General features: G+C 40.6%; 1 protein-coding gene across 4 annotated transcripts in view; it reads right to left on the bottom strand.

The window, feature by feature from the left end:
• Positions 1 to 15,067, bottom strand: part of Kdm3 (Lysine demethylase 3) — a 229,124-nt gene extending 214,057 nt beyond the window's left edge. For all 4 annotated transcript variants that reach the window (XM_069129086.1, XM_069129089.1, XM_069129088.1 and 1 more), the window contains exon 1: positions 13,884 to 15,067. In XM_069129086.1, the coding sequence (XP_068985187.1) occupies positions 13,884 to 14,039 (156 nt within the window). In that variant the 5' untranslated portion in view covers positions 14,040 to 15,067. The remainder of the gene's footprint in view (positions 1 to 13,883) is intronic.
• Positions 15,068 to 24,424: the final 9,357 nt, after the last annotated feature.

The following is a 24,424-nucleotide window of genomic DNA, read 5'->3' as shown; positions in this document are numbered from 1 at the left end:
ATTAGAGTCATCTAAGCTTTAATCTTGAACTTTGCACAGATTAATCAAACTTATATACACAGTGGCTACAGAACACCGTCCTTGCACACTGTTTTATTTACTATAGCGTTATTTATACGTTAATTAATTAAAAACTACAGCTAAGAATATATTCGGTTTACAGGGAAAACATAGGTTCGCAGAACAAATTGATAGAGCTTAAAGGAGGATTCGTAACGAATTTTAGGCATCCCGTTACGTCAGAGATCTCCGTGTTAACGTCGGAAGCCAATAGAGATCAGCTGAAGCGCGAGGTTAAAAAGGTCGTCGAGATAAATTAAGCAATTGACGATAAGCAATCGTTATCGTTATCGTGGCAGCTCGGTGTGGGATTTTGCACGCGTTCAGATAAAGAAGACAGACGAAATCGAACCCTTCCTTCGAAGAAACAATCCGAGAAATCTCGTGAAACGCTCTGAATGGTTCGAGAGGGGTACACAACCTACTGATAACGCGTAACATGTAACATCGGCTGTTCTAAAACCAACAAACCGGTAGATAAAGAAAGTGTGTCATTTAAGTGGACTCGTGGTTCTTCATCTCGTTCTAGATGACCTATCGTCGAATAAGCACTTCAATTTGTATTTGCTTCGTAATTTATATATCAGCCATTTAAAAGCCATAGCGATCAATTCGACAAATTGAAAGTAACGATATTGCAAACCCTGTGTTTTTGACTTTGCCTTCCAATTTACCTTTATTTATGTCATCTTCTTGCGATCGATCGTCTTATGGAAGTTAGTCCTTCGTTTCTTGAGTATTCGATATCAATCGTTTACTCACGTAATGAAATTACGAAATTGATAAAAAATGGATGAGTTTGTCTTCTGAGGGATTCCTATAGGAAACGAAGAGAAATTATAGCATTTATAAATCGGTTAGAAAATTTGTTAAGATCCTTAAAGTTACGCAGATCCGCGTGGCTCGTTGGCAAGAATAACAGGGTATAATTAGAAGAACAATAAATCTATAATGGAGCTCGCGAGTGTAGCGCATGCACAAAGCTATGGACGTGATGCAGTTATACTAGCATCCCTCTGCTTCGTTCTTACACACGTGTTACACTCTTCGGCGAGCAAATATGGAACTGAAATCGTGAACGATAGGAAAGGTCTTGAGCCGCGGCCAAATGTCACGACGAAATCGATCAAACGTTATCCACGGACAGCGGATTTCCAGTACGCGAAAGACGCAGGCACCAGATGTACGTCATGTGTTTATTAACGTTGTAACTATAAAACTCGTCGTTTTTAATTTTGGATTCTTCGTCTCTGCTATTGCTAAAAATATGCCAGTACTCTTAACAAAATTCACGTTGATGTTGCCTGAAGAGTAAGCATTAGTCTTCCACAAAATATTCAATCGCTGCAACAAGGATATCGAAACGTTTGCCTGTCCGATACACTATCAGTCTTTCGTCTTTAAGACAAACCTACCTCAAGACGCGAAAACATTACACGTGTGAAAATATACGAAGACGATGGATTCCTGGCTAACTCGAAGCGGAGCACCGAGCAAACATAGTTTTCTTCTCTCCGTCCCTCTCGCTTGTTTTGTCAAGTACGCGACTAAATGCATACAGAATAATCCTCTTACACGCGTTACAACGACTACGGAATTTTTTACAATTAAGAAAATCCAATTGAATCCACTGATTGTGTACTAGAGAGACGTAGAATCGAACAAATATTTCACCTAACTAACGTCGATTTACCTAAGATTCCTCGGGATAGATTTGACCCCGATGTCGCGATATTCCAGGTTTATCGAAGGTTCGAGGAAGAAAAGAGCAGAGACAGGAAAGAAAAGTAACCGAGGAGGAGAAACCGAAGCAAGGAAAGGTCCGTGTGTTTGGCTGTTTGTAGAATCTGGGTGAGTGACCTGGGACCCTGGCGGTTAGTCGCCTGGTCTGCCAGGAACCTGTTCTCCCGACCGTTTCTTCTCTTTTCTTTCTCCGGTTCTCTTTCTCCTTCTACCTCTTTGCATCTAGGCAGCAAGCCATCTTCCTCCGTTTTCTACAGCCTCTGGCCAAGGCATACACACGCTTGAAAACCGCGCAAGCGGAACACTGGCAAGCTTTTCGCGGCATTGTCCGCGATCGCGGTTGAAACACGGTTGAAACATTCAGAGGACTAGAACTCATATTCGCGAGCAACTTCGGACTTGTGCATCGGCCAGGAGAAAAGACGAGCCCGTTAGAGGGACACGATCATCTGGGTCGTGATGATCCGGGTGAAAGTGCTCAGCTAACGGGAACAGCTTCTTGCCTGCTAGACGATAACCATAGAACGCAACCGGCTTCTTTTGGTAACTGCAGCTGAAGCCCTGTATCAATGACGATCCTAAAAATGTAAATAATTCCTAGTCGACAATTCGTAAATTCCATCGCTCGAAATTTTCGACACTCTACGACGATGCTTAATCAAGCGTAACTCTGCTTGCGGTTGACTAATAAATGAAATTTACGCAGTCTTTAGCTACTATTCATGACAAACTTCTGAAACTATCTGCCGTGTGTATGGGCGTTTCACTCTATTAACATTTCCTTTTCTTCTCCCATTTCTTTTTTCGATTCACCGTCTCTCGTCGTCCAAGAGCACACGTGCTTTTGTCTGCTAGCGCTACTCGATAAACCATTCAACAGCGTAACCAGTTATCAACAAAGAATGGAAAGCCAAAGCGATCGATGGATGAGGAACAACGCCGGTTCCTATACGAATATACGAAACACTCACGCAATATCGGTGTTCTGTACAGGTGTAAGACTCGTCTGGAGTCGTGAGGTCGGCACACGAACCACGAACGCAGCCTGCATCGTGCATATGTATACTCCGCGTTCGGATTATGCAAGCAAGTCCGCTTTCTACGTGGGCTTAGAATCTGGGTCGGACACGAAGTCATTGTTTACAACGAGTCGGCGTTGAATAGGTGGGTTGATGCTATGTGACGGAGTGTACCGTGTCTACCCAGACTTGCAACTGCAATAGCTCGCGATACCTTCCAATCCCTTCGACCACTACCTCCTTTTCTCTGTTTGTTTCTTTGATTAATCAGTACTAACGACGAGGTGCCCATCAACGTGCATTGTGCACGATAGATCGCGATGATTATGAATTCGTTAGCTAAAAGATTGGAATCTCAGCTGAGACTTCTTCCACCTACTACATATTATTATTACGAATACCATACATCGAGTATTTTATATATTTTTCCATCTTCAAATTTCCCATAAACTCAATCTTATTTATCAATATTGTTCATTGAAATCATTGGAATTGTCGGGTAGAGATTATTTGGATAGAGATCATGTACGGTTGTATGGCTGATAACTGGAAGCTATTCTATGCCGAATTGCAAGAACGAAACAAATAATAAAATAATATTATTCGTTGAATTACAAGGTGTAGAATTTGAAAATTCTTAGAAGCTGTTTTGATATAATTTATACATTAAAACATTATCCAGGCGTATTGTATATTAGAGAAGACGAAGGATAAACTGATCGTGCGATCGGATTCGATGTTCATTAATTAAAAGTTTGACTTTTGTTATAAACAAAATAATGATGTTAAGGTTCCAAACAATTGAAACGTCTGTATTGTTCTCTGGGCTTCATTCTTTCGCTGGAAAAATCGTGAACGATGATTAAAAGCGAAATGAGGATTAGGTTGGTTCTTGTTGAAAAAGTTCGTCGTTCGAAATATTTGTTTGTCGTAACATAAGCGGAAATCATATCAAAAGTTATTGTTTCGGTTTTTTGGAAAATAATAATGTACATATAAACACGGTGAAATAATAACGTTATAAATACAGAGGAATGGCTTTGAAAATGAATATTTCGTTTTTATGATAAAATTGCATTTTACGCAATAGTGACGTACTAAGAAAATCTATGAATGTTAGGGTCGGTATTAACATCAAAATGCACGGTATTATATCTACGATAAAATTAACTATGTGTTGATACATTCTTGTCTGCGGTTATTAAGCTAGTATCTTCGTACAGTGGTTGCCAAAATTTGATGCCAAAATGTAATTTTATTACATCATTTAGAAATCTGTCACACAAGTATTACACGTACTGCATTGTATAAAATTGCACGAAAGTACCATAAGAATTATCTGAAATATTTTTACAACAAGAATTTTACTAATGTATAATTTTTAACCTGAAGTAAAATTACGTTCTAGCCTGGAACCATTGGCAGCCGATTGAGGTTAGGTTGGAATTAGGTTGAGGTTAGGTTGAGGAACGCAAGAAATAACGAAACGTACGAGAAATTTATTTATGAATATCCAGATCCTCCGAACCGAATTCTTATTCAGAGTAAGGGATAAATGATAATTTTCGCAGTTTGAACACCTAAGGAATAAATTATTTAAATATACAATCTTTCAAATAAGCACCATAGGCGAAATCCAATGGTCCATATATCCCACTCTCATAGAACGTCTCGCGATTGTTAAAAAGTTCATTAAAACGCGGGCAAAGTGTGACGTATCACACGGAATTGTCCGGCGTGTCTTTGTCTCGCGAGAATAAAGTACCCTCGAAACTGCAGGAACCGAACAGGATTGTTTCGCGGACGAAAACGAGCAAAATGTAACAGGACCATTGTCTGCGCGCGTTACAGTTCACCCAGCGAAAGAGTCTCGCTATTTTTCATTCTGGAATTTTAGCAGCACCATGAACGGGAAATCCGACGAAACTGTCCCTGCGGTCAAAATCTGACTTGCACGTTTTTTCGCCAATTTTACTATCCCCTTCTCTTTTATTTGCAAAAAGATCAAATTTTCATGATTCACGATTTAGATATAGACTGCTGTACAACAATATTCGCGTGACTATCATATCGTACAATATTATTACAACGTATCCTATAATACAGAATATCGCGACGAAATTCATTTTGAGAAGTTGCCACCACAAAATAAGAAAATCGTATTGTTGAAACATACGGAATTATCGTTTTCTGTCGTTGAAAATAAATACCTAGATAATTGTAAATAACAAAATATCTATAAAATTATAGGCTACCCTGACGCTCTCCCTACCACTGTTCAACACTTTCCAAGGAAACCTTCGTTGCAAGAAAGAGCGAAAGAAAGAATTTCATACCTCTGGATCCTAGCGTACGCTTTTTTCCGGAATCCCTACGAGCATGAGTCAGTGTAAGGAACCGCGACTGCGGTTTACGTGCGATAGAAAGTCGCGGGAGCGTGTCTGGCCGCGTGGGTGCCGAAGCTTGCATAACGCACAATATCAACGAGCAGACAAAGACTGAAATATTTCGATATTGGCGAACGAATCGGAATCTGCCGGTGAAACCGGCGAGGGGAATGGAAACGATCCTCGGTAACGTTCCTGCAGGGCGTGCATCGAACCGCATCATCTTCTAACCGTATCGCGGCCGTTGCACCCGGATTTTAATATTAGAATGCTCACGATAATGATAGGGCCCTCGAAATAACGTCCGCGATCGGTTTCGACGTCAATTATTACGGCTGAATATTTGCACAACGAAATTGATACTCTCGTCGTCGAAACGTGACGCGTGATTTCACGCGGTTCGATCGAGGTCGTTGAACTACATACAAGCACATTCGTGCGTTTCCAATTCGTAGATTCGTTGCGTCGCGTCGTCGCTACAGTCAACCCTCTCCATATGCGAATTTGAAAGATTGCTAACTAAGATCGCGGATACGCGACTCTACACTGTCTCGTGAAATGTATGGCGTCGTTTCCAAGATCGCGCCCGCAATTTATGGACGGATACTTTTTCAAATGAAATGATGCACGACGAACGCAGCTTTTGACCGGGAAATTTGGTGCATCCGATGTATCGCACAGCGAAGTTTTCACAGTTTCAGATGCAAAAGCGGTTGATGCGTTAGATATTTGGAAGAAAATTATAACGTCGAAATTGGTTTCCCGTGACTTCCAATCTTGGTTACACCGTGCGACGATTAAGTTGTCAGACTGATTTTAATCGTTTTAAAGCAAATTTCTTCATTTCGAATGTTCTATATTTTTGTACGTGTTTTGGACAACCACGCAATCTGAATGTGTACTTTATCGTCGTACTATAGTCATATTTTACGCTCTACTTTATCAAAGGTTTTGGCTACAGCCGACTCTTCCGGCTACAACCTTCGTCGGTTTTGCCCCAATTATGTTCTTGTCCTTGGTAATTATTTGGGACAACACTGATTACCGTAATGACCGAACTATTCAGTGTTCGATGTGATGTAATCCAGATGATATCGTGCAACTTCTGAGGCACCAAGATTTACCTAACGCTTATGATAAACTGACGTCAGTGTTGCTTAATCAATTCGATATCCCGTACGCGGATATCGTGGATAATGAAATTAAGGGAGAAGGTTTGAAATATCGACTATAGGACGCTACGAAAATAGTCACTTGACCCTGTGATATCGCTCAGACCAGCGACCTTGTGCCGGATAAATAATCAAACTTAAGTCTGATTAACGAATTAAATCACAATAGCTCAACCTGGTAGTTGATTAGGAAATAAATAGACAAATATGGAAAATAACCCGTTTAATTTTTACATCTTCCAAGAATAAACTATTGAGACAAGTATGGATATACACTGGTTGCAGATAATTGACTATTGCAGTAATTATGTGATTTCTTATGAAAGTTTACGACGAGTAACATATAAGCGGTGTGCAAGTTCTGAATAATGAAGACGATGCAACGTGATCGCTGTGATTATGACAGTCGTGTTTAACTTCCAAAAAAGTTCGAAATATCGACTTTCTCTAATATACAAATACTTTTGTAAACGCCTGTATACACGTTCCACAACTGTTCTGTATAGCGGCAACGGAATACAATTAATTAAAGGTGAATGGTAAGAGGAAAATAATAACGAAACTTCTTACTCTTAGTTTGAATAAAATAACCGAGACCAATATCTAACCTGTCCAACTAGCATTATAGTTGCGTTAGCCAACTATTTTGGTCAATTAACCGTTTTAGGCAGGAAACCGTTTTAGTTAGTCAGCCGCTTCATTCGGTTAAGTGGTAAAATCCGTTACCCTTGTTCGCCGGTCATATCCACAGGCAATTTTGGTTCCTTTAACTGACCAAAATTAAGCGGTATCAAAATTTCTCTAATTTGAAAAGTAATTATAACGTTCGAAACTTGGTGCAATTTACAAAATAGATGCTCGTCCATGAAGAAAAGTACAACGGAACTGCATCCTGACATTTATTCAGCGATCTTTTAAAACCACGAAGCGAGCTATGGAAAAAATCGAGATAAATGCGGAAGATAGGAACAAAAAGGTTTTTTTCCTGCTTACCAAATAAAGCTCGTTAACTCGAGTCGGTCGAACGGTTAGGTGATCTTCTTAACGAGCTGAACGAACCACATCACTATCTACGTGTTTCTTTCCTATGTACCCAGAGTTTTGGAATCATCCGGCTGAGGCAATCCTCTGAGCAACAGAGTGTAAGGGACAACTCGAACCAAAGAAGTGATTTTGTAAAGAGACCTGATCCACGCGACTCTTACGAATATGTAACATCTTCTCGGACCCCATAGCTAATGATACCGACTCTTTTGAACCCGCAGAGGACAGGGGAAAAGGCAAAGTGGATTTCCTGGTGAGAGGAAAGCGCAAAGCCAGACACGTTCTACCTTTGTTTCGCTTTGAAGCAACGTGTTAAACTTGCATTTAATCGCCATCACCTGCTGCTTCTCGATGAGTGTAAAATAATATGTATAATTAATGGACTCGTAACGAAAACGAGCCGTGTCCACGATCGTCGTTGTTGCAAGAAATCAAAAGAATCTCTCATCGATATGTTTGAATTCTTTTTAACAAAATATTCGCCATGCTGATCAGTTGCTACGAACCTATCTGTAACTTGACCGTCACTTGATTTACAAAATGCTATTCATCGATAAATCTTTTTTTCTATTTTCAGTCGCGAACAGAGTGAATCAGAGACGCGTCATTCTTTTTTACGTGGTAGAGCGCAAGTACAATGGTAGACGCTATTCCTCGTTTTATTGCACTTTAAGGTGAATGGAATTCTTCTACAGAGAAGAGGCCGCAGTGGAGAACGGCAGGAGACGAGGAGGAAAGAGAAGTGTCGAAGGAGGACGAAGGAAATCTCGGTCTTGCCACAGCCAGCAAAGTCCTGGCTTTCCTTCGAATTCCTTCTAGCAAATGGAGCATAAATTACGACAGACCTTAGGCATCCTGTCTTCTTTTTTTTTTCAAAAAAGAACCATGTAATGTATCGCGTATCAATCATTTCGTATGTTTTCGTGTTCGACTTTGACAAATTTCGTGTTGAATAGTCGAATGATTTTATAAAGAAGATATAATACAATAAAATTTCAGTTAAAGTATATGAAAATGCGACGATAATTATTACTATTTCGACCAATATACAAACAATGAATAGTTTTCAATCTATACAAAATACCATCGACTGTTCTAACATGTACTTTCAACGTACTTGGCTCTTGGAAGACACGAGCGACGTTTATAAGAAAGCTCGTCAGCTGGCAGCAGTCGAAACGCGGTATGACAAAGCTGTAAATTCCGCTGAGTGGATTCTACGGAATACACGCAACAGTGCAAATTAGCAAGAACTGGCGCAACGTGTCGTAAATGCAAATTGGTACGATTACCGAGATCGTCGCCGTTTTGAAAACGAATATCATGGTGTTCTTGGAACGCCAGGCAAGAGGAGAATTTCACGAACCTCGGTGGGAACCTTGTACAATATCAAGGACCGATCTGAGAGGAATATCAATGTTTCATCAATCGTAAATGGGTCGAAACAACTCCCCCTCTTTGCCTCGTCTCCACCGAACTGGTGGAACAGACCGCCTTTTTCGTGCACCTGCCACGTCCACGGCGAAGCACCGTTATGCAGCACATACGAGGCACATCGGCTTGCATGAATCTCCGAGAAAGAACAAACGGGGGCCCGGACATGCCGATAACCTCAAAATTATTGCCAACTCTGGACCCCGAAATTTGCGGTCGACGAATTACCAGGGCCCTGAACCTAACACTTTCGGGTAATTCCCTACAGTTGCATGCTTTTCTCTCGTAGATTGCCAAGGAGAATGCAAGGGTCAGCTATTTTCGACTGGCCGCAGAAAGAAATCTATAAAATTGTACGTGAGAAATTTTGTCTATTCTTTCGATGGTACTAGAATATGATATTCCATTGAATTGCTGAGAATATGGTAAGTTCTATAAGAGGACGATACTCCTTGGTAAGAAAATCGTGAAACATATAGATCTATCTGTGTTACCTGTTAGCAAAGCTATCCGGAGATTTATGTAACGCATTTATAGAGGAGAACGATAAATGTTCGCGTTTTAATTAGATTTTAATCGTGTTTTATAGCTTGAAACGTTAAAACAAAGAGATCTTTGAATTCCTACGCTTGAAATAATTTTGCTTGCCAATTAATTGCTATATAACGGAAATGAACGCCGGGTCTATGGAAAGAGAACGCTTTATTACGAATAAAATCAGAATGGTATAGAGGTCCAAGTACATTAAATTTCGTGTTACTTGATATTATGAAAATCAAATGTATAGTAATTATATAGAAGAATAATCCAATTAGTATGTTGCAGCATACTATGACTTTATGTAGAAAATGCTACATTCGTTGGTCGACTGGCTTTCGTTGGAATCGACGCATCGACACCTAGCCACGGCGATATAAACGGTATAGAATCTATTCTTTATCCGAACCATCGAACAGAATCGTATCATTTTCGAGGAAGGAGAAAGCGAACGGTCGCGACAAGCGCTTCGCATTCAATGACCTCGGACCACGGCTCGATGCCAGCGCAGCGAATGACCTCCGACTGGTAAATAGTAAACAGATGTCAACTAAATTCATTCCAGAGACCAGATACTTGTTGGCGCCATCGTAAATTCGCAGACGAATTCGACATCGAGTCGTTCGTGTAACAAACGTCCAATCATTCAATAAAAATAATTATGTACAGAATATCTGGCAGAAGTATTGCAACGTTTTTGGAAAATGCTACAAAATTTGATTCGCACTGTAACCAGACGCAACTATCATGATCGTATCGATCTTTGAAACCAATATGAAAATTTATATTAAAATTTCGAACATATGTAATGTTTGGAGGCGTTGTAATTTACAATTTCAGATTGCTTATAGCACCTGAATAATCAAAGTCTAGTAAGTGTAACGCGTAGAACTTCTGGAGCATCTTGTCAATCTAGAGTAATACGCAGTATGAATAGTAGAACACTTATAGTAGTTAGAATATCTGGAATAGCCTACAATTGGCTCGATGCTTAAAACATTTAGAATACCTAGAGTAGCCGGGGCAGAGTTCTTGAAACGCTAATGGTAAGCTCGTAGTGGTCGATTTAAAATAAATATTAGGTAGTTTGTCGCATAATAGAGTTACAAGAATGATTTAACAAAATGATGTGGACACCATCGTCTATTTGTCGGCAAAACGTATTTTAATTAAAAAGCTCGAAATAAATCGGATTTCGTTGCTTCTAATCATTTATCGTAGCCATGTAGAATGAAGTATTAAGACGCGATTAAATTGATTTTTAAAAGCCAATACGCAATAATGAAATGGACATTTGTAATTTTCTGAGCTTCAGGTGATGTATAAATAAAAAACAATTCCAAGTCTTGTAATAGACGATTTAAATCAATAATCCGGTGATTGCAGAAAAAAGTTATAATTACCATTACTAATTATATTGATTCATTATTGATTCGTCGACTTCGATAAAATGAACGCTAGTGTAGCTGTATGCTTATGTTAATGAAATATATATGCTACGTAGGAAACGTAGATATCTGAAACGTTTTACTGGTAACACTACGTGCGAACGTTGAATTATATGTAAATGATTCGAACTGAATGGCGGAGAAAATTAATGTCGCTTTTCCACAAACAAAACAATTTTATCGGTCGTATAATATCAGCTTTAGCTGTATGGTTGGTTTTACGGTCAAAAAGGAATATTAATGTACGCGATATAATATCATAAATATTAATGTTAATATTAAAATTTCATTTCGAATTTATCGAACATTAATTATAGAGACCCGGGTCTCGAAACGTGTTTTCTTTGGAAAGAAATACATTTCGAACCATCAAACACTTGCTTTTTGGCGTTCCAGTTGGACTTTGAAAAAACCCGTTGAAAAAAATAAAACGAAATGCCTGGCTTTAAAAATTGTCAACTGACTCGCACCAAACAACGTGAGCGCTAGAATTCAGGACTTTGTACTTGTAACTACGCGTAAATATCCTTGAATGAATTATTGAATGAAATGAAATTCCGCGTTAAAAAGGTGAAGATCACTGTATAAGCATAGTCGAATTTGAATTTCAATTGTTGTTGAATTTTGAACCGGATAACAACGTTTATTATGAAAATGACTTTACTTAACCGATAGACGCGTAATCGTGCAGAAATGTAAGCTATCTTAGTTGCATAACTGAACGTTATTATTAATAAAGACAAGATCTCAGTCTTTGTCGCGTTTAACAATACAGGTTTTTCGACCAATATAATCCACCAACGAGACGATACACGAGAGTCTCTTAGATTTCTTAATTGTTCATTTCTAATCGATTTCTTAGTTTCATTACATATGTACTCGATTAATATTCCATTCTCAAGAAACAAATAGCTTGCTTCCATAAATTCATACATCGCAAGAAGATAACATAAATAGTCGTGTATTATCATCACTTTATGGTAGCTTTCAATTTATCGAGTTGATCGAGGTAGCTTTTAAACGGCTAATGGAAAACTTTAGCAAATTTTGGCCGCGCACCGTGTAATTGATAAAAACCAGCCGTATAATCCATATTGGTTGCATTTTGCGATGTACGTATATACATACGTGTACCGACAACGTCCTCGAAAACTAGAATAGTTATGACTTATGTTATGTCGCGATAACGAAAAAAAGAAACTCTCAGGTAAGCGGATCGCACGATAGCTTACGTAATCTGACAAAAGCAACGCAGAGCATAACGTTAACTTGCCTATTTTGCTTCGGTTCGCGTTTTGGCAACGATTTCGCGGCCGTTTAAACTCGCTTATCTCTGATCAAATTCGATCAACAGCTTCTCGATGGATCGTGAACGGGTGATAACGTCGACCGATTTATGGCTTCCTACAAGATACATGCACAAGAATTGGCCAGTTCTGGAGATGATCGCCTTTATTTCTAATTGTTATTTCTTCTGTTCTGCGCGTATGATAAACGAGACTTATTCAATGAAATATGAGAAGTTGCAAGCAACAGACCAATCGTCTATCTCAAGACGGTTTAACGGAAGAGTACTTGATCTTAAGACTGGTTAGACACCGTACGAATCAACAAGTGCTGATAAGAGAATACTAAATATTTTCAAGATAAAACGTTTTAGACATGAAGTAACAACAACAAGTTCGTAATAATAATTTTGTACAACGTAGAATAAACAGCAAAGTACATAAATGATATTCGTTTTATTTTTGGATGAGACTAAATTGATGTACTCCATAAATTAAATTTTAAAAATACTTGATAATGGAAAGCAGAAAATAACCTATAGATAGGATGCGAATATTAATGCATTTATGGAAAATTTATTCAAATAAAAACAAATTTTATTTAAATTTCAGTAAATGTAAAAATCTGCAGTATACACATAATATGCAAAGATAACTAAAGGATTAAACATAAATATTAAAATGATAAGATAAATACCTATTTAGGTTCCATCTATTTAATTGTATTGATAAAACTATGAATTTGCATAATTATTCGCAACTTATCTGCAACCGAATATATTCGATATATTAGTCAAGTGCCGCAAAATAAAAAATTTTCAATACTGAACATCGTATTGTATCATGACTCTATTTTAGCTATGAATGTTATTAACATATAATTAATATCCTATTATCAAGGTCTGAATTTGCTATTCATCAATCCTGCCTCGAATCTCATGTATTATCCGAAAATATGTATAAGTTGGGAAGAATAGGCTCATTGAAATTCGACAGGAGCTGTCGAGGAATCTTTTTAACCTTTTTAATCCGCGAATCTTTCCATAGTTAGAATGGAAAAGATATTTATCGACTAAGTAAAATGAGGAACGGTTCGTTATATTTATATATATGTACATACTAATAAAACTTCGGCTCGATATTAAGCGTATGAACACATTCTTGCTTCTCAATCGCTATGTCACATGATTTCTCGACTAACTCCAATTGTATTCTATCTATTAGCTATTGATATATTTCCAACTATCTATGTTATTCATAGAAATAATATTTAGGACGCATAAAACTATGAAAAAACACGTGTTTATATAGCCATCGTTCGTTTCAGAATCTTAATACTTTATCGAATGAACATTTGTGTAGATTAATTTCACTATCGTTGTAAGAAACTTTTGTGAAACGTGAGAAATGTATGAAAAAACGATGGAAATAACCTATGCAATATTGAGAAAGTTTTTCGATCGGAATGTAGTGTCAGCCAAGAAAAAAATACCTATGACACAAGGTTTTTTTTTTGGTATTGTAGAGGCAGAAGCGCGGGCTTCTCGGATCGAGGTGAAGTAGACGCGAAGTTCGAATGTTCGAAAGGTCGATCGCTAATGTAAACAGAAACAGCGTGTCGCGCGCGCGATGCCAGATAGGCCGCATGCATCGAACCAAAGTTAGTCTACGTAAATTCGACTCGTGTTTACGATTAATCGAGACGACAAAAATCGTATAAACGAAGAATGTCCGTTAGGTGGACGATACTCACCTGAAGATCATGACAGCCGTTATCCCTATGACTGGCAGCACGAATCACCCCTGCACGCCACCCCCACTCACTGATCTTATTCACCTTTAGCTTGGTGAAACCACTCACCGAGAGAAACCTCTTTCCCACGATCTCTTCGCGAAACTTGTACGCCATATTATGGATCGGCAACCGCGGCGTGTCGAATCCGCGAATTCGGATCGCCAGCCGGGTCTTCCAATCACCCTTTCTCCTCCTCTACTTCTCTATACGTCTACTTCTCCTTCTCACTTCTCTGTCTCTCTCTCCTTCTTCTATCCCTGTATATCTCGCTATCCTTCCCTCTCGCACTCTCGCACTCGCTTTCTCTCTCCCCCACGAACTGTGCCGTTCTCTTTTCCTCTATTCCGATCCTCCAGCGAGCGTGCCTCTCCCCCAAAAAAGAAAACCCCACGTAGCACTGAACCGTAGAGAAGAACAACCGAGCACCGATCACCACTTCGTTATTTTTCACCAAAGACACCAACAGCACAGTCACTCGGATCTGCTTCTCTCCTCGTGATCACGACGGGCCAGCAAACAACAGGGCCATGAGGCGCGCACGATCCTCTTCTCCTTTCTCCTCTTTTCTTCTCTCTTCCTTGGACGGTCGGCCACCACCAGCAGCAGCCACTCCTTGCTCCTACATACGTGCGTCTGGACACTGGACACCGTACCACCGAAAACGTCTTGGCGACCGCTCCGATATACCACTTTCCTCTTCTCGACACCTTGTCGTCGTCCTCGTCGTCCTCGTCGTCCTCGTCGTCCTCGTCCTCGTCCTCGTCCTCGTCCTCGTCCTCGTCGTTGTCGTCGTCGTTCTCCTTTCCTTCTTTTTTCCTTTTCCTCCGTCGCGCACCACGCAGCCGATCTTTCTTCCCTTTTACAGTCCTCTCCACCTGCGCGCCCGTAGTCCTCGTCGTCGTCGTCTCCCCGATGATGTCCCCCGCGTCGACAGGATTTCGCCTGCTTTCGCCACGTCCAGGACACGGAACGAGAGGCACTTTAAACTTCCGGCCGCACACCGTGTATACTGGACACACACTGCTCGGTTGACGGTAACGGCGGCAGCGCGGTAACCAAGCACTCCGAACGGTACCAGTGTGAACGTGAGAGTGACACACACATGACCGGCCAGTGATATCGCGTAGCGCGCACTGCGGGCGGACGGCAGGGAGGCACGGCTCCTTCCCGCGACTCCTGCCTCCTACCCCGCTTCACGGTTCGACCTCCCGCCATCGTCCTCTACCCTCGAACACCCCAGGCCCCCGCCTGCACCGACGTTCGCGCCGACGCCTTCCCTCCGCCCCGCTATCCTCCTCGCGGCCAAGCAGCCGTGCCGCGCGCTATGCCGCACCGCGCCGCGTCTCCACCGATACTCTCTCTCCCCACCACTAACTATTCTTCCCCTTTTAGCCACATCTCACCCTTCCCTCCCGTTCCCATCATCTCATCTATACAGTTTTCTTCTCTTCTCTTCTCTTCTCTTCTCTTCTCTTCTCTTCTCTTCTTTTCTCTTCTCTTCTCTTCTCTTCTCTTCTCTTCTCTTCTCTTTTCTTCTCTTCTCTTCTCTTCTCTTCTCCTCTCTTATCTTCTCTTCTCCTCTCTTATCTTCTCTCCTCCTCTCTTCTCTTCTCTTCTTTTCTCTTCTCTTCTTTTCTCTTCTCTTGTCTTCTTCACGCTTTTCGTTCCTTTCCTTCATTCCTCTCCTCTTATCTTCTCTTCACCTCTTTCCTCTTCCCGTCTTTTCTCTTCTCTTCGCTTCTCTTATCTCATCTCTTTTCTCTTCGCTTCAGAGTCGCGCAGCGACAAAGTTCTTTCGCATTGCTACAACTCATGGCACGAGCATGGAGTGAAGAGAACTCTAGGGCCGTAACACCAACCGCGAACGAAACTCGTGAGTTCATGTTTTTGGCGGGGTGGGGTAAAATGTCAACTGAAGGATCGCATTATGGGAGCGGTTAAGGTACCTTCTCCCGTTGCTACTTGTACTCGTGAAAAAATGCAATGAAACTTTTTTAATATTCCATTTCGCTGTTATTTTTATGAAGTTTGTTTCCCAAAAAACGAACTGATACGTATGTAGTGTGTTATAAATCACAACACGCGTCACTATTCTTGACACGAACAAATTGCTGTCTCGTCGATCTTTACCACTCGATTTATTTGTTTGTACAGGACTGGTGGTCTGGGAAACGTTCCTGTACATTAGAGCTTCATTCCTCTGTATCTTTGCAAACATGGTATTACTCTGTTCTTTAACGATGATTAATTACGAGTATCACGTGATATATTCTTTTTCCTCTTACTGCGCTTTGGTACGTAGTAAGACACTCTGATGGTAGATTAAAGTTGGATATCCATCGATTAAATTAAACAGTTACTCCCATTATTGACGTTTACGTTATTCAAAATTTATATTCCCTTTTTTATTCTGACGGTGCTTCATCCTCGTTTTAGGAAAAATAAATGAAAATTCTTTAGACTTTCTTTGGCTTCGATATAACAATAAATTAAATTCCCCGCTAGAGAGAGATGTTAAGAGATACCAACTGTTTGTACAGCCCTGCGGTCACGTGACGAAAACACGACGTGACGTCACACGCGCAGCAGCAGCCAGCTGCCAGTCCAACATGGTTGACCTGTGAGCAGTGGTGCTACAAACGGCCGTCCGCATTAATTGCTCGCTTCTTCCGATCGCGCGTACACCGTATATTGTTCAAAACCGTTAATATGATATCTTCGATCATCTCGCGACTCGTCATGTGAGTATTCAAACCCATAATAACCGAAATACGAGGAAATAGTGTGAATAAGAAGTCAGCTGCGCCTGGATTCTCGCCATCATTAACTCAGGGTTGTTCGATTCTATTTGTCAATTTACACGGTTCAGTTTCGTTTTTGACTCTCTCTTCTCCAGTGTACGATTTAACCATCCATCAATTTGTATTTTTATTTGACGCTCCGAAATGGAGATCGCGTAATAGCCTGAACGTCTAGTAGTCGTTACCCTTCTTTTCTCGCAACCCCTCTTTTAACAAAGAAATCACAAAGGGTGTCTCGTTGACGTGGTCATGTAATGCGAATAAGATCAGAGGTGCAGTGTTCCAGTGAAAAGTTACACGACCATTCACGAATCTGCCTTGACGTGGAGAAATTATGTCATCGCGTCGTCGCAACACGGCTCGAAGAAAGATTTCCATGTTTGGTTACAAGTTCTACAACGACGTCTAACCGATTGCCATCCTATTTGAAAATCGTCCTAGTTACTCGAACGAGATATCGATTCATCGGTGAAATTAATTCATGGCGATATCGATCCCCCCGTATCGGAGCATTTCGAAAATTTTGATCGCAAAAGGTAAGAGGAAATTTTCTCCACGCTCTCATATTAGAGATACGAACGATAAACAGAAAATTCTATACTCGGGGAGGACGTGTCGACTTTAATTATACGTAAAATTTTAATTGAAAGAAACCTATCGCAATCGACTAAATTTGAGTATAGCAAGATGAATATCATAGAGAAGTTCACATGCTGTGAAAGTACGTAATCTTGTCGCAATAACCCTATGTATGCATGTAATGAAAACCTAACCTAACCTTTAACTTTTGAGTCCCAACGACAGGAGCTCCTCCTCCCCTCCATTCCGAACGTACATCCATGTTACACCTTGCGCATAAAAGTTTACTTGGTATTTAGAATTAAATCTATATATAAACATTTCTGAAGAAAATCGAAATATATTTGTAATTGAACATCGTGGAAATTGATACTACCTGAAGTATAAATTATTGGAGTTGCTGTGAAATTTAATTCTGTTAGACAATCGATTATATCGTTTCGATTTTTCGTATTTACAAGCTGGTCTAAAACTACGATAGAACTTGTTTAAACACGTTTGGACGTGTTCCACGGTCCGAATCGACGCTCTTACATCCTTCTGGTCTTTATTGTCCGTACCCATTTCTGCATACCGAATGTTTAAAAATAGCCAGATACGTTCGAAGGAGGACAAAAGACCCTTATTGTTAGTCGAATAGTGAAGAATCATAATGCGGAGCCTTTTGTGCTTTACCGGATATTGTTTTCAATACCATCAACTGATTAAATACGTACTATATATTGTGCGTCACAAAGAGATACAAATATTAACATATTTATCTTATCTACGAAGAATTATGTATACTTCGTTAATCTGTTCTCAGCTGTTCCGAGGTTTCTGTGGTTTTTCCAATAATTATTTTCACCATTGCTTGTGATCTTGAACTCTTACAAATTCGGGAACTTTCAAATATTCAACGAAGCATTTCAGGTCGAACTGATTTAAATTAGGAAACCTTGCAAACCGAAGTGAGACATTTGTGATTCTTCCAAAAGTTATTTTTGCCATCGTCCTTTTATGAATTAGGAAATTTGAAAATATTCGACGAAACATTTCAAATAGAAACAAATATTAAACTTGGAGTAGGTTTAGAAAATTAGACAAAAGAGTGAAAATGAAGCGTGACGTTGCATCAGTTAAAGTGGAATCGCCGACGTCAATACAGAACGTTTTCATGCGTATATCTGAAAGCCGTCATCAAAGATGAACGTCTGACCGAGCATCAGCTGATTGGAAAGCTACGTCATAATGATGAGAACTTGGTACAGCATGGCGTCGTGCGTCCTTTCGTTAGGGAGCACGTTTTGTTGACGGCGTTAGTAAACGTACACCGTCGATAACACGTGTGCACGGTGATAGTCTTGTCGAGACATGACTCACGCTCGTCGTGCTCGACAATAAATTGAAACGAGTCGGAGAAACGCTGATCTCAGATCGAGCACAAGGCGAGCCTCTTAAAATTCGCCGATCCGACCGGTTATGCTTTCGAGTATCGTTCGATAGTACATAGGATCGATCTATCTGCTTAAAAAAAGAAAATATTTGATAGCTTCTCCGAATTTCTTAGCGGAACTAGTAGAAATTGCAAGAATAGGATATTGAAAAAGGAATTGTGCAATAAAGGAGCAGTGCGAAGGTACCAGAAAGGAGATTCAAGTATAAAGGAAAAGATAACAAGGAATACGAAAAATAGGAAGGACATAAAAACAACCATAAAAAGAGAGAACAAGGAAATAAGAATATAGAAAGGAGGAAAGTTTTCACAAGTGAAGAAGATACATTAAAAGTTTCCTTAAATTCTTAGTGTATCTTTAGTCTTCCAAGAGGAATATATCCAATATATCTAAGAATAATAGCTTTACTTGGGATGGAGTAGTAAAAATTCTGAATTTGTACGGATAATATATTTCTTCTAGTAATATATTTGATAGTATGTCTACGGAGATACTGTAGGATCTTCGTATAATCGTAGAAGTTTAAACATTGCTTTAATATATCTATATATATATAATATAATATAATTATATATATAGACGATATTCTTTCCATCCGTTTGAATTACGATAACAATGAGATGGAATATAAAAAGCAAGGTAACAAAGAGATTTCTACTATTTCTATGCGTTATGGCTGATTCATTGGTGCATCGCGATGTTCCTCGACAGATGTTTCGTTTCTCGATAATGTCACGGAGCGTTATCTCACTCTTGTTATGTATATCGTTTAAGAAGTATGACTCACGTATTCGATAGTCTTTGTGTACATCAAGCATTGTCTTTTTACCGCATTAAGAATACGCGAGTGCAGTTCCCTTTCACCTTTTCAACGTGTTCTATCTTACGTATTTACGAATACATATACACTAGTTTACGAAGGTATTCGGAAACTTATCATGGGAAATTTTTATGAACATGTATTACGTAAAAAATTAATATATCGTAGACAGTTGGCTTAAATATACAACCAATACTAAAAGCAATCCCATTAAGAATTGACGTCCATTAATATAATGAATATTTTGCTTTTTAAATAATCTTGCGATTCGTGCAAAGTGCATGTTTGCGATAAATATCATGTAACTTCTACATACATTTTTGCGTTTATTTCAAACTTTATCAATACGATCATGATAATATTTCCACATTGTAAGTGTCCGAATTCTTTGTTGGCATGTGTACCAACTACCAGAGACGTTCTTCTTCCCTTTATTTTTTATTTATACATCATTCTTAATCGATAGAATATTTTGTAAAAATAAACTCAACGAGTAAAGATAGATTCCACATGTTCGCATTAGCGACACACTTGCGTCAAACTCTTTAAAAACTTTGGAAAGTGTCCAACGTTGAGGTCGTTTATTCGTAGCTGCACGTCGATATTGGAATGAAATTTTCAGAATAATTTTCTCACGACCGGTAACGTGTCTAAAAGTAATACAGCTCGATAGATCTTGGAGGAAAGGAAGTTTGCGGGCGGAAGGAAACGGGTAGTACACTAAGGGATGCTTTCTTGGTAGACCATAGGAACGTGGTCGTTGGATCGATGCCCGGTTGGCAACAGGAGGGTGGTTCTGCCGGTGGTATATGAGCAAGGACGTTCGTGCGGCACCCTCGTTTCCTCTTTCCCCGCCCTTTTTCTCTCCTTCTTCTTCTCTTTTCTTCTCTTCTCTTCTCTTCAGGCCTCGTCTCTTTTCTTGCGGGTTCTCCCGTTACAGCTGTGCAGGGGTAGCACAATTCTCCAGCGGTTCGTCGTCAATCGATATTTCGTTTCAGAAAAGATCTCTGTATTAACCTTTCCGGTGTGTTGCACGAGGCACAGGCGTTTCACAGTGAATCTCTGCCATCTAAACAGTCGTCAAGGGTGGCTGTTGCTTGTTTGTATTTCCTTTTGCTTGCTCAAATACCGCTGGAAAACGGTATCATTTGGTAGAAAATATTCCAACGTACGGTTACCAGCGTACACTATTGGAAATTATTAGAATCGACACAACAATCTCACCGAAATGTATTGAAGCACGATGTGCTTGTTCCTAGCGTTGCTAAACTAAAACCGTGTCTCGGTGAAAAGTGAAACGGGTACACGCGCAACGATTAATTTCGTAAATCCTATAGCAACCAGGTCGAGATAAAACCTACCGACTGACTCTCTTTCTTCTTCTGTCGACACCTGCGCGCACACTCTCATTCTATTTACCTAGCTTCCTCTCCGTTTCGTTCCATGACCTATATTTTCGATGTTGCTGAAAGGTATCTCATTTTCTATGGATGCAGGCATTGCTCCGGTTGCTGTGCCCGTTGTCGACCACCGACTCCAACGCGGAACACTGCCGTTTCTTCGTGGCTGTTGATTCTATTTGCATAGAATATCGTTTGGAAGTATTGCTCGTTGTGACCTGCTTCTGTGAACCAAGAAAACCGAAAATTTCGAATTAAAAACTATTGCTTCGCGGTAGTATTTATCGTTAGACTCGTACGTTCCTAAACGATACTTCAGAGGCTAAATTAAGTTCCACTTCTTTAATTGTGTTCATAAAAATTCGTAGTCTGATTATCACTGTTTTCTTGCTTTCTAATTTTACAGCTCGATCAGTGTAACTTCTATTTCATAAATCTGACTATGCCTTACATCATACAAATGGAACCATTTAATCACTACGTTCGCACATAATCGAGTAACTATTATTATCTTATCGTATATTTTCGACGCGATCTCCCAACTTGTTTCTTCGTCGAGGCGACAATCGTCCAGGCGGCTTTCCACGATTTAAAACGACGATAGTTTCTTCAACTGTTAGAGGTAGACATCGCGTGATTCTGGCGTTGTTACACCGCGTTCGGCTGAGCGTACGAGACGCGGTGGCTCGACCAGGAGAAATTCGCGTAAAGGGGCCTCGAGTATTTCAAAAGGCTGCCTACGACTGGAAGGGAAAAAAAGAGAAAACGTCTCATAGAGCAGGAAAGAAGTTACGTCGGTGTTGCGGTAATATGGTCGGGTACTTAGGATCCTCCAGCACGTGACGTCATTGCACTCGTTAGAATAATTAAGAATTCCATTCGCTAATTACGATGCGGTTCGTTCACCGCACTTTTCCATCCTATTGCGAGGCTTCCACCATATACCGCCGGATTAACGCAAAATTTCTAACTGACCAGCGAGATAGAACCGCTTTTTCGTCATTAAAAAAAAAAAAGTAACTTGAAATCAGAAGAGATAGCCATCAAAAGAGATGACCAGAAAAAAAAATGGGATTGCCTTTTATGATGGTTCTTAATGGGTTAAATCTCAACACAGATCCGTGCCTTTTCGGAAGCTCCACGGGTCGAATATCGTTAAACTCTAGGCTGTAAGCTCTGAAAATGGCTTTCGTGCTCTCGGAAACAAAATGAGAGGCACGCGTCGGCTCGATCGGTGGAAATGTTATCGCAGTTGCGCGCCAACGATTCCCCGGAGTACCGATAGATGATAGCGTTCGCGGGTCGAAGGGAATGTCGAAGCTCGCGCCGGTAGATAACAAGTTCGTGCTCCTCTCCTTCCACGTTTCGGTTTCCCCGCTTCTTCCCGAGCACAGTACCTCGAACAGCTCTAGAGAAAGAGAGAGAAAGAGAGAGAGAGAGGGTTCCGTTTTGATTTACACCCTCCTTTTTCCCGCCCTCGTATATAATTACGCCATTTTCTCGCAGACCAGGCCATATTTCTTCGTCCCTGGAGACGCGCCAAGGAGCAAAAGTGCACGTCACGGGGGTGTGGTAAAGAGCACGAGACTCGTAGAGCCCGAGAAGGGTGGCGCGGCCAGAAACGAAAGCATCGTGCCATGCCAGGGTGATGACCCTTTGGGCGTACCCTGAGACCTTACGCTCCTGGTATCGTCGCGATATTCTCCTTTCTTGCCTCTCTGCTCTTTCATCCCGCCCCTACCTCTACCTTGTCCCTTCTTCTTCTATGTCTTTTTTTTTTTCTCCACCGAACACTCCCTCTCGTCTTTTTATCCGTTTTCTGGATAGGTGGGTGGCTAGTGGCCATACTCGAGCAAGCTAGATGACCGTAGGGGAACAGAATTGGAACGACGCACTGGAATGCGAGCCTGAACCCGAAGTTTTTTCTCTCTTGCTTTGTTCCCGATCTCGATATTAGAGGCACACGTGAGATAATTTCTCACTTCCATTTCTTCTTCCTTCTTTTCTTGTCTTCTGGTGTATCTTGACAGATAGAACTTTGATCGAACCTCGGTCTCTTCTTAGAAAAATTATTTCTTTCCGTGCTTTCTGACGTCTGTATCTTTTTAACACGCGCGGTTTGCCTCGAGTCGAAATTCCAATATACTGGGAATTCGTATTGGAGAAATGTGTAATTTCTTCTCACATTTTCGAGTGTTTTTATATTTTTACGAGTTTAATATTTCCGAAACACCGCTGATTGATCCGGATCAGGGATTTGGGAATGTTGGAAATTCTTATTAGAGAAATAATTTTGGAGCGAGGTCGAAAGACGCGAGCCACACTGTGTTTTCCATAAATCTTGAAATACGAAGTCGCATTAATACAGCTCTTTCTTAAATCTTTTCGCGGGATGCAGATTCGTAAACGTCTCGGCATATGCAAGCCGTGGACTGGCGCGCTTGAGAAAGTTCAGACTCGACGCACTGCGTGGGAGGTCCGCGATTCATTCGCGATGTTTGTGGATCTTTTATAGCGTGGATTTCCCAACATCTCCGCCGTAGACCAGCACCATGTGCCTCCAGAAAACTTGCAGCCAATGCCCTTTATCGTAAACCAACGCATTCGATTTTCCTGAAAAAAAGACGTTAAGAATTTTTCGTGACCTAAATCGATCGAAACAGATTATCGGAATACGAATTTCATCATTGTCCTCGATTAAATCGCGTACTCTTGAGAATCTGATATTTCTTCTTTAAATAACACCAAATAAATCAGTCATGCTTGCGCATTTCTCTCGGAATATTTTCGGTTTCGGGCACTGCAAAATCGTCTTTTTTCTCCCGTCTGGTATTTCTCCCTCTACGACACTCTACCCTTACATTTAGTCGGTCTCTCTCGTTCTCTCCTAAGGAAGACGATGCGTCGTCGTTGTAGTCGTCGGCCACTCTTCGCTGTTTAAATATAAACCCAAGCACAGAAGTGGCCAGCTTCCAGTTCGGGCGTCGCGACGCTCGTGGAACATACATCCGACACAAAGCTCGAGACTTTGAGTCTTGTCACACGTACATCTCGTGCGAGTAACACTGTGAGTTTCGTTCCCGCGAATTATTGCTTCGTCCCACGTTATTCTGATTTATGATTGTACCGAGAGGAGCACGACTGATCTGAAACTATTTCGTCGATCCTTGATCGCATCCAGAATCGAGCCAACGAGTTCATCGACCAAGTCGTCCATTCAAAACGAATCGGTGAGAGCTGTAAAGTGTCGTCCTTGATGGGAAAGCTCGATCAACGAAATTAGGTAGAAAAGAGCAGAGTTTAAACGATGGAATGGTCCAGCCGTTAAAACAACCGACGCGAGATCTCTGGTTTAAGAGAGTTTAATTAAGATCGAAGCTTTAATGTTCGAAACGGTTTATAAAGAGCGTGAAGTATCAAGGGAACGTTGAACGAAATTTTCAATCGGCTTTCAAAGTTGCCG

Source organism: Bombus flavifrons, chromosome 15, assembly GCF_040668555.2.
Source record: "Bombus flavifrons isolate JBK064 chromosome 15, iyBomFlav1_principal, whole genome shotgun sequence".
NCBI classification, from domain to species: Eukaryota; Metazoa; Arthropoda; class Insecta; order Hymenoptera; family Apidae; genus Bombus; species Bombus flavifrons.
Note: the sequence above shows the minus strand (reverse complement) of the source record. Positions and strands in the feature narration are given on the sequence as shown.